General features: G+C 38.6%; 1 protein-coding gene across 5 annotated transcripts in view; it reads right to left on the bottom strand.

Moving 5' to 3' along the window:
• Positions 1 to 6,008: 6,008 nt before the first annotated feature.
• Positions 6,009 to 12,149, bottom strand: part of LOC117403285 (regulator of G-protein signaling 7) — a 181,761-nt gene continuing 175,620 nt past the window's right edge. For all 5 annotated transcript variants that reach the window (XM_059023814.1, XM_034005321.3, XM_059023815.1 and 2 more), the window contains one exon: positions 6,009 to 6,600. Coding sequence is in view for 1 of the 5 variants with exons in the window: in XM_059023815.1 (XP_058879798.1) it covers positions 6,550 to 6,600 (51 nt within the window). In the remaining 4 variants the exon portion in view is untranslated. The remainder of the gene's footprint in view (positions 6,601 to 12,149) is intronic.

Raw genomic sequence — 12,149 nt, 5'->3', positions numbered from 1 at the left:
GTTCTTATGCACCCAACGCCCTGCCTTGCTATTTACAGTATTTCTACCAAAGACAAGCAGAGAGCGTGTTCTTCTTTTCCTGCTTAAGTGTTAATAGAATCTGATTTGCTGGTCCCATCCTACCAGCGAATCAGTTTTGAAAATGCTTTGTATTCGATGGGTGAATCCAGTGCAACTGCTGTCAAAGCGACAGTCCTTACAGCCTATAGGAACAGCAGGGGGCTTGTGGTTTGGGAGTGAAAAGCAAATCGTAGTATGGGGGGGCAGGCTTTAAATGTAAAGTATTTACTTTTTTTTTCATTTATTTATTAGAATAGAAAATAGCTAGAATGCCACTAGACAGCTGGCTGCTACGATACTTTGAGTTAACTATTGACTATATATGGCAGCATAAAAATGGTAAGTGAGTCTATTATTTGTTTTAAAACAAATACAATATAAAAACTTACACTACCGAGAGTTGAAAGTGTGTTGAATATGGCTGAGCTGGCTGCATAGGACATGTTGTTCTTAGAGTGTCCACTAGGTTGCGCTGTTTCCCTCACTACCCTGCTCTGTGTGTGTGTCTGTTATTATTTTATGTCCTAAATATGGCTAAATATGGGTATGGTACAAGCCTCACGGTGAAATCTACTGTTGTCGTGTCTTCGTCTGAAATTTAAAAGTAGCTCATGCCCAAGAAGAGATTGGACACCCCTTCCCTAAACTTTGTTGCACATAGTACAATTCTGACTCAGAATGCCAGGAAACTCATACTTTGGTGCCCTCTGGTGCTGACGAGTGTGCAGTGAGATACGAGTTGGCCTGCACTCATATTTGCAGTATAATGATATTAGATATAATTTAATACTTGGAAATGAATACGGGACTTACTTGGACATAATAAAGCACGTTGTCTACAAAATAAACCAAAATGTGATACAATTGAAATCTTTCTCATCATTCATCGTACTTACTACTTGCTCATACTGGACATTACTCGTATATCAAATATTTTTTATAATGATTTCCATTACACGAGAGTAGATGTTAAAACTTCATGCTGATTTGAACTCGGCTCTCGCCAAGATAAGCACCAACTAAGACGTAGCTTTACAGTAAACTAATGTGATCCATATGTGTCTCCATCCATTTACGTTTCCTTCCATATGATGATGTAGATATCCTTCTGTCTGGTGTTAATGTTAATTAAAGTGTAATGCTGGCTCCAGGGATTAGCTTATTTTGCCTCCCTGGCGCATCAGCACACACAACGGCTGTGATGCTGGCTCCGGGGATCAACCACAGTGCGGCCTCCCCAGCGCATCAGCATGACAACCGTCTGGATTGAGCTAAGTAGGGTACATCTCTGGGGTTTTCAAGTGGGCACCTTCCATCCTCAGTGTTTCGTCGACTAGCCCACGACACCTCAAGAGGGCTCGACGGTGATTCTGGCGTCCCAGCATCACCCCCCTCCGTCCCCCACTCAACTCAGCCCAGCTTACTTACCTGTACATCACCGTTTCTTTATAAGTAACTTGCTCTTAGTCGAACCTGCTCTTACATGTATTTATTTACTGTATTCTATTTTTTGCTGTTATTTGAATTTGATCTTTTGCTACTGATTTTATTGTACTGTAACAGCTGCTCTTATCTGTAATGTGCTATTCTGAAATGTGATACTTTACAATGTGATATTCTGTAACAATTGTAAGTCGCCCTGGATAAGGGAGTCTGCTAAGAAATAATAATAATAATAATAATAATAATAATAATAATAATAATAATAATAATAATAATAATAATAATAATAAAATGTTGTTTTATTTAAATTATATATGCACCTGAGGTAGACAGCGAGTTACTGTACTTGTTACTATAAAGAAGAAAGGCACAGGTGATGCCAATAATGAGACAGCCAATATAGTAAGCAAGAGGCAGGATTGGAATTGGTTCTGAATCACATCTTCTATTTGGGTTTACAATTGAATATGGGTTTGTAATGCTTAAAATACCCATAAAAGAAAAGGCATTTTTGTGTAAACAGTGACAGATGACAGATAAATCTCCCATTTAGATTGTTCTACTTTATTCCAGGCTTTACAGTAAACCTAATTAGTTACACCTGAGGCATATCTTTGAGGCCACAGCTTGAGGTGTTGCTAAATATACTCATAGTAAATACTGGGAAGGTTTAAACTGTCATGCAATTTATGTGTCACCCTGCAGTGAGCAAAAACACACAGCTTTACCAGTATCGTTAATCCACTGTTTCAGCTGGAAACTCTGAGGGCTTGGTTTAGCTCTCTGCTATAATACTGTGAGCTGCAGGTTCTGGCTTTACTTTGGAATGCTGTGACAGGTTACTTGAGTTAAGACCCAAGCTGAGTTAAGTCCTAGCAGGGTTACTATATGGGGACTGTTATTAATGTGACCACAGCAATCCATACATTGTTTGTCGTGGTATATTTGTAGTCATTTTATAGACTATGATGCTTTTAACGTGCTTGTATGTATTTATCATGCTGTACTATTGTTAAACCTGTTTTCCTCCATATAGGCCTACTTTGTAATATACAGCTATTGCCAAAAGATTTGCATCACCTAGTATTTTAGGATTGAGACATAAAAAAAATATGAACCTAATTTAGATATTTAACATCATGTAATCAAAGAAACTACCAAATAATATTGCAAAAGTCTACCAGATGCTATAATAGTAGTACAGTATTTCATGTTAAATTTTGAAATGTCACTTTCAATTTCTGTCAGTTTTTCATTAAGTATATGGAAAACTAGAAAGTAGTATGTAATTTAATATGTTAACGTAACATTATTCAGCAGGTTTCATTCAATGTTAAGAAGCAAAATGTGTTCATTCTATAGGGTGATGCAAAACTTTTGGCCATTGATACTAGCTATTTGACTGACAATTTGATCTGGTATTGGAAGCACCTAAAATATATTTGATGTTTAAGTGATTTGGGTTAGAGTGGGATCCCTGCCTGAACCAATTGCTTATATATATATATATATATATATATATATATATATATATATATATATATATATATATATATATATATATATACATATATATACAGTACTGTGCAAAAGTTTTAGGCAGGTGTAAAAAAATGCTGTAAAGTAAGAATGCTTTCAAAAATAGACATGTTAATAGATTATATTAATCAATTAGCTAAATGCAAAGTGAGTGAAGAGAAGAAAAATCTAAATCAAATCCATATTTGGGGAGACCACCCTTTGCCTTCAAAACAGCATCAATTCTTCTAGGTACACTTGCACAGTCAGGGATTTGTAGGCATATAGTCAGGTGTATGATTAAACAATTATACCAAACAGGTGCTAATGATCATCAATTCAATATGTAGGTTGAAACACAATCGTTAACTGAAACAGAAACAGCTGTGTAGGAGGAATAAAACTGGGTGAGGAACAGCCAAACTCAGCTAACAAGGTGAGGTTGCTGAAGACAGTTTACTGTCAAAAGTCATACACCATGGCAAGACTGAGCACAGCAACAAGACACAAGGTAGTTATACTGCATCAGCAAGGTCTCTCCCAGGCAGAAATTTCAAGGCAGACAGGGGTTTCCAGATGTGCCGTCCAAGCTCTTTTGAAGAAGAACAAAGAAACGGGCAACGTTGAGGACCGCAGACGCAGTGGTCGGCCAAGGAAACTTACTGCAGCAGATGAAAGACACATCATGCTTACTTCCCTTCGCAATCGGAAGATGTCCAGCAGTGCCATCAGCTCAGAATTGGCAGAAAACAGTGGGACCCTGATACACCCATCTACTGTCCGGAGAAGTCTGGTCAGAAGTGGCCTTCATGGAAGACTTGCGGCCAAAAAGCCATACCTCCGACGTGGAAACAAGGCCAAGCGACTCAACTGTGCACGAAAACACAGGAACTGGGGTGCAGAAAAATGGCAGCAGGTGCTCTGGACTGATGAGTCAAAATTTGAAATATTTGGCTGTAGCAGAAGGCAGTTTGTTCGCCGAAGGGCTGGAGAGCGGTACACGAATGAGTGTCTGCAGGCAACAGTGAAGCATGGTGGAGGTTCCTTGCAAGTTTGGGGCTGCATTTCTGCAAATGGAGTTGGGGATTTGGTCACAATTAATGGTCTCCTCAATGCTGAGAAGTACAGGCAGATACTTATCCATCATGCAATACCATCAGGGAGGCATCTGATTGGCCCCAAATTTATTCTGGAGCATGACAACGACCCCAAACATACAGCGACAGTCATTAAGAACTATCTTCAGCGTAAAGAAGAGCAAGGAGTCCTGGAAGTGATGGTATGGCCCCCACAGAGCCCTGATCTCAACATCATCGAGTCTGTCTGGGATTACATGAAGAGAGAGAAGCAACTGAGGCTGCCTAAATCCACAGAAGAACTGTGGTTAGTTCTCCAAGATGTTTGGGCCAACCTACCTGCTGAGTTCCTTCAAAAACTGTGTGCAAGTGTACCTAGAAGAATTGATGCTGTTTTGAAGGCAAAGGGTGGTCACACCAAATATTGATTTGATGTAGATTTTTCTTCTGTTCATTCACTTTGCATTTTGTTAATTGATAAATATAAACTATTAACATGTCTATTTTTGAAAGCATTCTTACTTTACAGCATTTTTTCACAGCTGCCTAAAACTTTTGCACAGTACTATATATATATATATATATATATATATATATATATATATATATATATATATATATATGTATATAAACATGTTGTGTAGAAATTCTAGCTCACCACCCTCATGTTGGTCCAATTCTTACCCAAAGACACAGAAAGCAGTGGCTTAATTGTGAAGAATCATGCTGCTGCCTGTGTTTATTAGCCAGCTGATGGGGAGGAGGGGGTGTGGGGTGACAGCAGCTCAGTTCTTGTTCAATGTTTCCAGGCAATGTTATTCATGTTCTTATTTGCACCATGATCATTGTTTAGAAAACGACTTGTTCCTGTCTATGGCTCTTCCATTCAAAGTATATTTTAATTAAAATGAGAAGAACTTTGGTATTTGCACTTCATGAGATTATTTTTCAGAGCACTGCTTAGCCTAGCACATTGTATGACAAGGAGAATTAGGAACACCCAAAATAGTGTCATTATTGATTTACCTACCAAATATGAGGCAAGGATAATTGATATCAAAAGCTCATAAACGATCCAATTTATACCACTCCTGTTTTCACTGTGAAATCATCTTATTTTCAGAATATTGTTCTGGTACCAAAAAAGCAGTGTTCAACCAGAATGCATTCTTCCAGTCTGTCTGTATTGTGGATTTGCCCCCGTTTTGTTTGTGTGTGTTTTATTGCCCACATTATAAAATGATCATTATGTTTTTGTGGTACTGCAATTAACCCCAGCCGGCTCAAATCCCTGGAAATAGCAAATCCAAATCTGGTACAGCTATGGCCAAAAGTTTTGCATCACCCTATAGAATGAACTAATTTTTCTTCATAAAGTCAAATGAAACCTGCTGAATAATGTTACGCTAACATATTAAATTACATACTGCTTTGTAGTTTTCCTTATACTTAACAAAACAACTGACAAAAATGGAAAAATATGACATTTCAAAATCTAATATGAAATACTGTACTACTATTATGGCTTCTAGTAAACTTACTATATCATTTTGTAGTTTCTTTGATTACATGATGTTAAATAAAATATCTAAATTATGTTGATATAGTTTTTTTTTTTTTAAATATGTCTCAATCCTAAATTCTAGGTGATGCAAAACTTTTGGCCACAGCTGTAGAATCCATGTTTAGTGTATATTGGATCAGGTTTGGATGAGTGTTCTTTTTTTCATAGACACGAATTTCCAAGTAAAGCAAAGTTTACAGAACACCGTGCAAACACGTTCCAGCGTTATTATTCTTTGTGCAAGTTTCTTTGCAGATTTTTTGCTTGTCAAGGTTATAGCAACCCCACTCTGACCTGGCAGGTCAATACCCAGAGAATATAATGAAATAAAAACTTGAGCCATAAAAAACAGACAAAGGGCCAACTTTAATACATTTTAAGTAAAAGGTGTTTTGAAATATGGTATAAAAAAGAAATGCAAGAAACAGTAACAAAGAATCACAGACTACATTGGACAATGACACAGCTTTTGTTGTTTTCAGAACGTGACTTTACAAGTGTGATGGGAACCTTCTGTGCTAGCTCTTGTGGTGCAGTAAATGACAAATGGCATATGTATTTCCAATAATATATGCATACTTTGTTATGCTTCTGTTTGGTAGGTGATGTTCCAAGGCAGAAGCTTTTTAAAATTATTATTTCAATGTACAGCTGGCGATAAACACACAGATCCAGCGGATATGAAAGGAAGTGAGCAGATGACTACAAAACTGAAAGGCATTAGAAGTCCATACTGCCTTACCACACACAGGAGAAAAAAAAAAAAAAAACCCTAGTTCCTCAGACATGCAACAACTGGTCTACTGTCCTCTGATTTCGCTGAGTGAACAGTGGACTACAATTATGTATAAATGGAATGATCATCTTCCAAGAGAAGGTTTGTATTGTTTAATATGACTGCACAAGACCTGACAGCCTCTTAGAAGTAAGCGATTTTCCCTGGAAAAGAAAAGAGAAAACAAGACGTGTCATTACTGAAATGACAGCGCACATTGCTAGGGTAATTGGAAACATTTGCAATGGACTGAATTTGATGCAGTTGGGACTGGATCCTGTTACTGTGATTTTTGTGGGTGCTTCTGATAAAGAAAACAAGGCCCTCCTAATGAAATGCTTTTATTCTGGATGTCATTGTACAAAACTCAATTTGTAAAAACTATTAAATAAAAAAAAAATCCATCAATTGTCCGTATATTGAAATCAATAGCAAAATGCTTTGAGTTTAATGTTTAATATTTGTAAATATGTGGACTTACATTTACTGTATGTAGCACAGATCAGCACTTACTGTAGCTAATTGCTATGGTAACACTGGGATGGAATGAGAGACAATTTAACATTAGGAAGGAAGGGTTGATTAAAAGCTGAAATTTCTATTTTAGAGAATATGGGCTATTGATTCTGCGTTTTTGGTGTGCAGCACCATTACTTTGTACATCAGTTTCTATCTTAGTTATTTTTAAAAAAAAAATGCGTATCTGAGTGCGATATGATGCTGGTCTAAATGGAGAATGCTCACTGGAAGCATGATTTACATTGTACTGTAGCATGCAAGTGTTGATGTTTTGAGGTATGATGTCAATTCTTTCCTTATACTGACAATAACTGTTATTTGTACTCAACTGTCAAGTACCAAAAGACAGAAAGAAAACTCACAACTGGAACCTGATACAAGTTCAAGACAAAGGGCATACACATATAATTAAAACTGGTCTAACTAAAATACATCAACAATAAAATCATCAACGAAAGATGTATCTCTACAGTAAACTGGAGCAGCAAGTAGAAAATTGACAGGCACCCATTATAGAAAAAAATACATACATGTATGTTTATTTTAATAAAACTGTTTTGTGTATTTATTTAAAATAATTAATACATGCATGGAAGTGTAGGTCACCTTTATTTACAATAAGTGCATTCATCAGAACTTTTTTATTATTTCATGTATTATTATTTATTTTCTGGGTATACACAAATAACATCAAAAATTATAATGATTCACAGATAAAAACTCTACTTAAAGAGTCGCTTTCAAGACAACAGGTTCTATTGTAACCCCAGTAATATTATTTTTATTATTATTATTTGTTTATTTAGCAGATGCCTTTATCCAAGGTGACTTACAGAGACTAGGGTGTGTGAACTATGCACTATTCCACCACAATTTTTTACAGATCGTGTGGACGCGCTAGATAGCAGGATCACTCGCTTGGGACCAGCTGTCATTACTTCCTCATCAATGACAACAACAACAGCGTTTGTCTCTCCCGCTGCTTCTGCCATGCCCACACCTACTCTAGACTTGCCAATTTTCACTCTAGCGACTGCCTCTGGTTTAGGAACTTCCTCTGCTTCAGTTGAGCATTGCCACTCTCTCTCTCTCAACTGAGACTAGTGTTGTAAATTGAACCCCGACATTGACATCGATTATCGTGCAAATTCTAACGACGATTATCGATCATGATCGAGTTAAATTGCCTTACTGACTTAATTGACTTACTGCCCACATCGCAACCAAGATATGCAGAATATCTCTTTCATACATGTATAGGCCTAATCAATCTACATACAACGTCGCAACCAAAAATGCGTCACATACTGGAGTGCTCAGGGAAGTGTTTCGCCCATGTGGATTCGCTTACACTTATACAGTACATTACTACACTATTTCACGGCCATGAAAAACATGACACGGACCGTGAAATTCATTCTTCACCATGAAAACTGTCTATTGTGTACTTTTACCCTGCACTTAAATCCAATTAAGTTATGTGTATCGGTCCAGGTTCCTGATGTGATAAGCTTGTTTCAATTTCAAAAAGAAAACTGGACAGGATTTATTGATTGACACTTAACAGTAGCCAAAAACTACTCTGGGCTCTCCTCACTGATTGGTAGATAGGGGCATCCAGGGCGGGTTTAGTATCCTAGGAGAGCTCAACTGATATTGTTAAGCGAGTGAACATTTTGCGAGTGTTCAAAATGAATTAAAGAAAAAATACAATAATTACTGCAGTGAATCATGTACAATAATTTTACATTCTACTGGTGGCAAACTATTTTGTACAACCTGCAATGTTTCATTGGATCACATACGTAGAGCTACGATCCAGCGGCATTTAGATTGAGACATCAATCAAAACGAAAAAGGTTACGGATAGTGCATTGCTTCAAAACGAAAATGTAATATAAATAAATAAATAAATAAATAAATAAATAAATAAATAATTACTGAAACAGCGGCATGTGACAACATAGTAATGTTAAATATTATTAGTTTCACTCAAGACAGACGGCTACAGTTGGGACTGATTTAAAACAGAATAATATGTATAAACAAAGCAGGTTACTCTTGCTCTCTGCATCATCATCCTGTATTTGTTCACAGACGCATATTCTCAGTAACTTCTAGCAACAACACGCTCTTGACAGTAAGTTCTTGATTACATTCTTTTAATTTCATGGAATATTCAATTTCAATAAAATATTATTGATTTGTTATCTTGGGGTCCCAATCAATAAATAATTAGATTATCATTATTGTTACAAGCCTAACTAAGACGCAATATTATTGAAGTTAAAGACGTTCATTTGATCTCTATTCTTATTGCAACCTTGGAATTTCTGGATCACATGGTAGTTTACTGTGGAGATCTGTCTGTTACTCTAAAATCTCGGGATCCTCTCACTCTTGGAGAATTTGTGCTTGCATTTTCTGTTTTTCCCAGATGTCCTTTGTGAAGTTTATGCTCACCGATGACAAGAGATCGTTGATCTCTCCGTCAGATATGGCGGTACCATTTTTTATGAGTATCATAAAACCTTTTCAGCCAAAGCAGCATCTCGGTTAGCATTGGACAATACACTGATTGACTGTTCTCTACCCGATCCTGATCTCTTTAATAGATTCTTCAGTGGTCTCTGTGCTAACGCTTGTGGAGTTTGTGCTTCCACTGCCCATTCTACCGCTCTGTGTCCAAATGCAGCTTCCTCTTCAGTCTCCTCATCAGCCTCAAATTATTCTTCCCCTGCTCTCAACAACACTCCTTTTTTTAGGAATTGTGCATCTGCAGTTTCTCCTATTCATTCTTCAGCTCCATCTGCTTTAGAATGAATAGGAGAAACTGCAGATGCAAGCAAAGCAAAGATTCTCATTGAAGACCCATCAAATATTCTGCTGCGCAATAATTTCAATTCCTCATTCTGCATTTCCATAGAACACATCAATATGATCTGGCAACACATTCAATCAGCTAAAAAGGAGAGGAGCTCCAAGGATGCTGTTTTTTTTTTTTTTTTTACTTAGGTGCAGTTTCTGTGGTGATGCTCATTCACATTCCATCTGCCCTCTTTCATCTAAACCAAAGCACTCCTGGAACTCAGGTCTCTTTGTCGGCTTCTCAGATGTCTGGCCTCCAGAAATCAAAAATCTTCCTCCTCAGCTTAAATCCACTGCCTTACTTGAAGTATTATCTATTGTCATTGCAGCCTATCTTTGGGGCCCATTTTAAAAGAAAAAAATCTATTTTAATCGTTTGTGATAATCAATCTACTGTTCATATTATTAATAATAATAATAATAATTTATTTCTTAGCAGACGCCCTTATCCAGGGCGACTTACAAGATATCACATTATTTTTACATACAATTACCCATTTATACAGTTGGGTTTTTACTGGAGCAAGCTAGGTAAAGTACCTTGCTCAAGGGTACAGCAGCAGTGTCCCCACCGGGGATTGAACCCATGAACCCATGACCCTCCGGTCAAGAGTCCAGAGCCCTAACCACTACTCCACACTGCTGCCCTAATAAAGGCCATTCCTCTTCCCCTGTAATTATGCAACTTCTTCGCCGGCTAGTCTGGATTTCAGTTATCAGACACCTGACTCTCCTGCTTAAATCTATTCATTTGCACCCGTGCCAGTCTCCCCCTTCGGAGAGCAAAGCTTGCTCCTAACTTTCGAGCTAGTCATTTGACTCAACTTATTGAAGGTGGCTTTTACATCGTTGAGGGGAGGGGGTTGGAGGGACCCCTGGCCCTCTTTATGTGTTTATTCTTATTCTTTTCCAGCATTTTTGTTCTCCCTGCGTAGATCGCGAGGCTCTCCATGCGGCCTCAGAGGGTCAGCCGAGCCTGACCTCTCTCAATTAGATGGCTTAGCATGGCAGGGAGACCTTGGTTCGTCCTCCTATCCTTCCTTAGTTTCCCCTTGGGGGAAGTCCCTCGCTTCCTGGCTTTGGAGGTCGATCGGTTCGGCCTCATCTCAGCGAGGGTGGTTCTCTGAGTAGTCAAGGGGAAACCCCTATTCTGTTGCTAAAGTCACAAGCACTTTGTCTTTATTCTAGTAGTCCCTTTACGCAGGCCTGGCTCCTGCCTCGTGAAATGATGGTGGCTAAGGGAGATTGTAGAGTGCAAAAATTCCTGCACCATCATGTGATTTCTAATGACTAATTAGAGTACTTAGTATGTTCATTACATCTTATAATATAGAGTAGACTTAAAGTACTTAGCATAGCACTTGTAGAAACAGGATTTTTCAGTCGATCTTTGGAGAATATTTGCTGATAGGGGTGCTCCAGAATTTACCTAAATTTGAAGCTTTGGAAAGCCTGTATTGCTTTTCCAATGGTAATTCAGATGAAAATTATTTCTTGTGAAGCCCTTTGATTGATTTCCATTACATGAGAGTAGATGTTAAAACTTCATGCTGATTTGAACTCGGCTCTCACCAAGATAAGCACCAACTAAGACATTGCTTTACAGAAAACGAATGTGATCCATCTGTGTCTCCATCCATTTGTGTTTCCTTCCATATGATGATGTAGATATCCTTCTGTCTGGTGTTGATGGCTGAAGTGTAATGCTGGCTCCAGGGATCGGCTTATTTTGCCTCCCTAGCGCATCAGCACCCACAACGGCTGCGATGCTGGCTCCAGGGATCGACCACAGTGCGGTCTCCCCAGTGCATCAGCATGACAACTGTCTGGACTGACTTAAGTAGGGTACATGTCTGGGGTCTTCAAGTGGGCACCTTCCATCCTCAGTGTTTCGTCGACTAGCCCACAACACCTCAAGAGGGCTCGAAAGTGATTCTGGCGTCCCAGCATCACCCCCCTCCGTCCCCCATTCAACTCATCCCAGCTTACTTATCCGTACATCAGCATTTCTTTCTTTCTATTGTGCTTGAGATCCCCAGCCAGAATCTTTCCGTCTCAACCACAGCCAGTTGCTGCTCCTCTCTGCTGCTTCAGATAAGTTCTTCACTGTGTGACGCAACTCTTGGCCACTGAATCCGACGTCTCTGAGAAACCGGGCTGTAGAGTGTGCCACAAATCCTCGACAACCCACTTCCACTGGGTAAACCCGGACTCTCCATCCTCGCTGTTCCGCTTCAGTGGCTAGTTGAGCATACCGCAGTTTCTTCCTCTCATACGCCTCCTCTACAGCATCCTCCCATGGCACTGTTAACTCTACCAGGTGAAC

This window comes from Acipenser ruthenus, chromosome 5, assembly GCF_902713425.1.
Source record: "Acipenser ruthenus chromosome 5, fAciRut3.2 maternal haplotype, whole genome shotgun sequence".
Taxonomy (NCBI): Eukaryota; Metazoa; Chordata; class Actinopteri; order Acipenseriformes; family Acipenseridae; genus Acipenser; species Acipenser ruthenus.
This window is presented reverse-complemented; position numbering and strand designations above follow the sequence as displayed.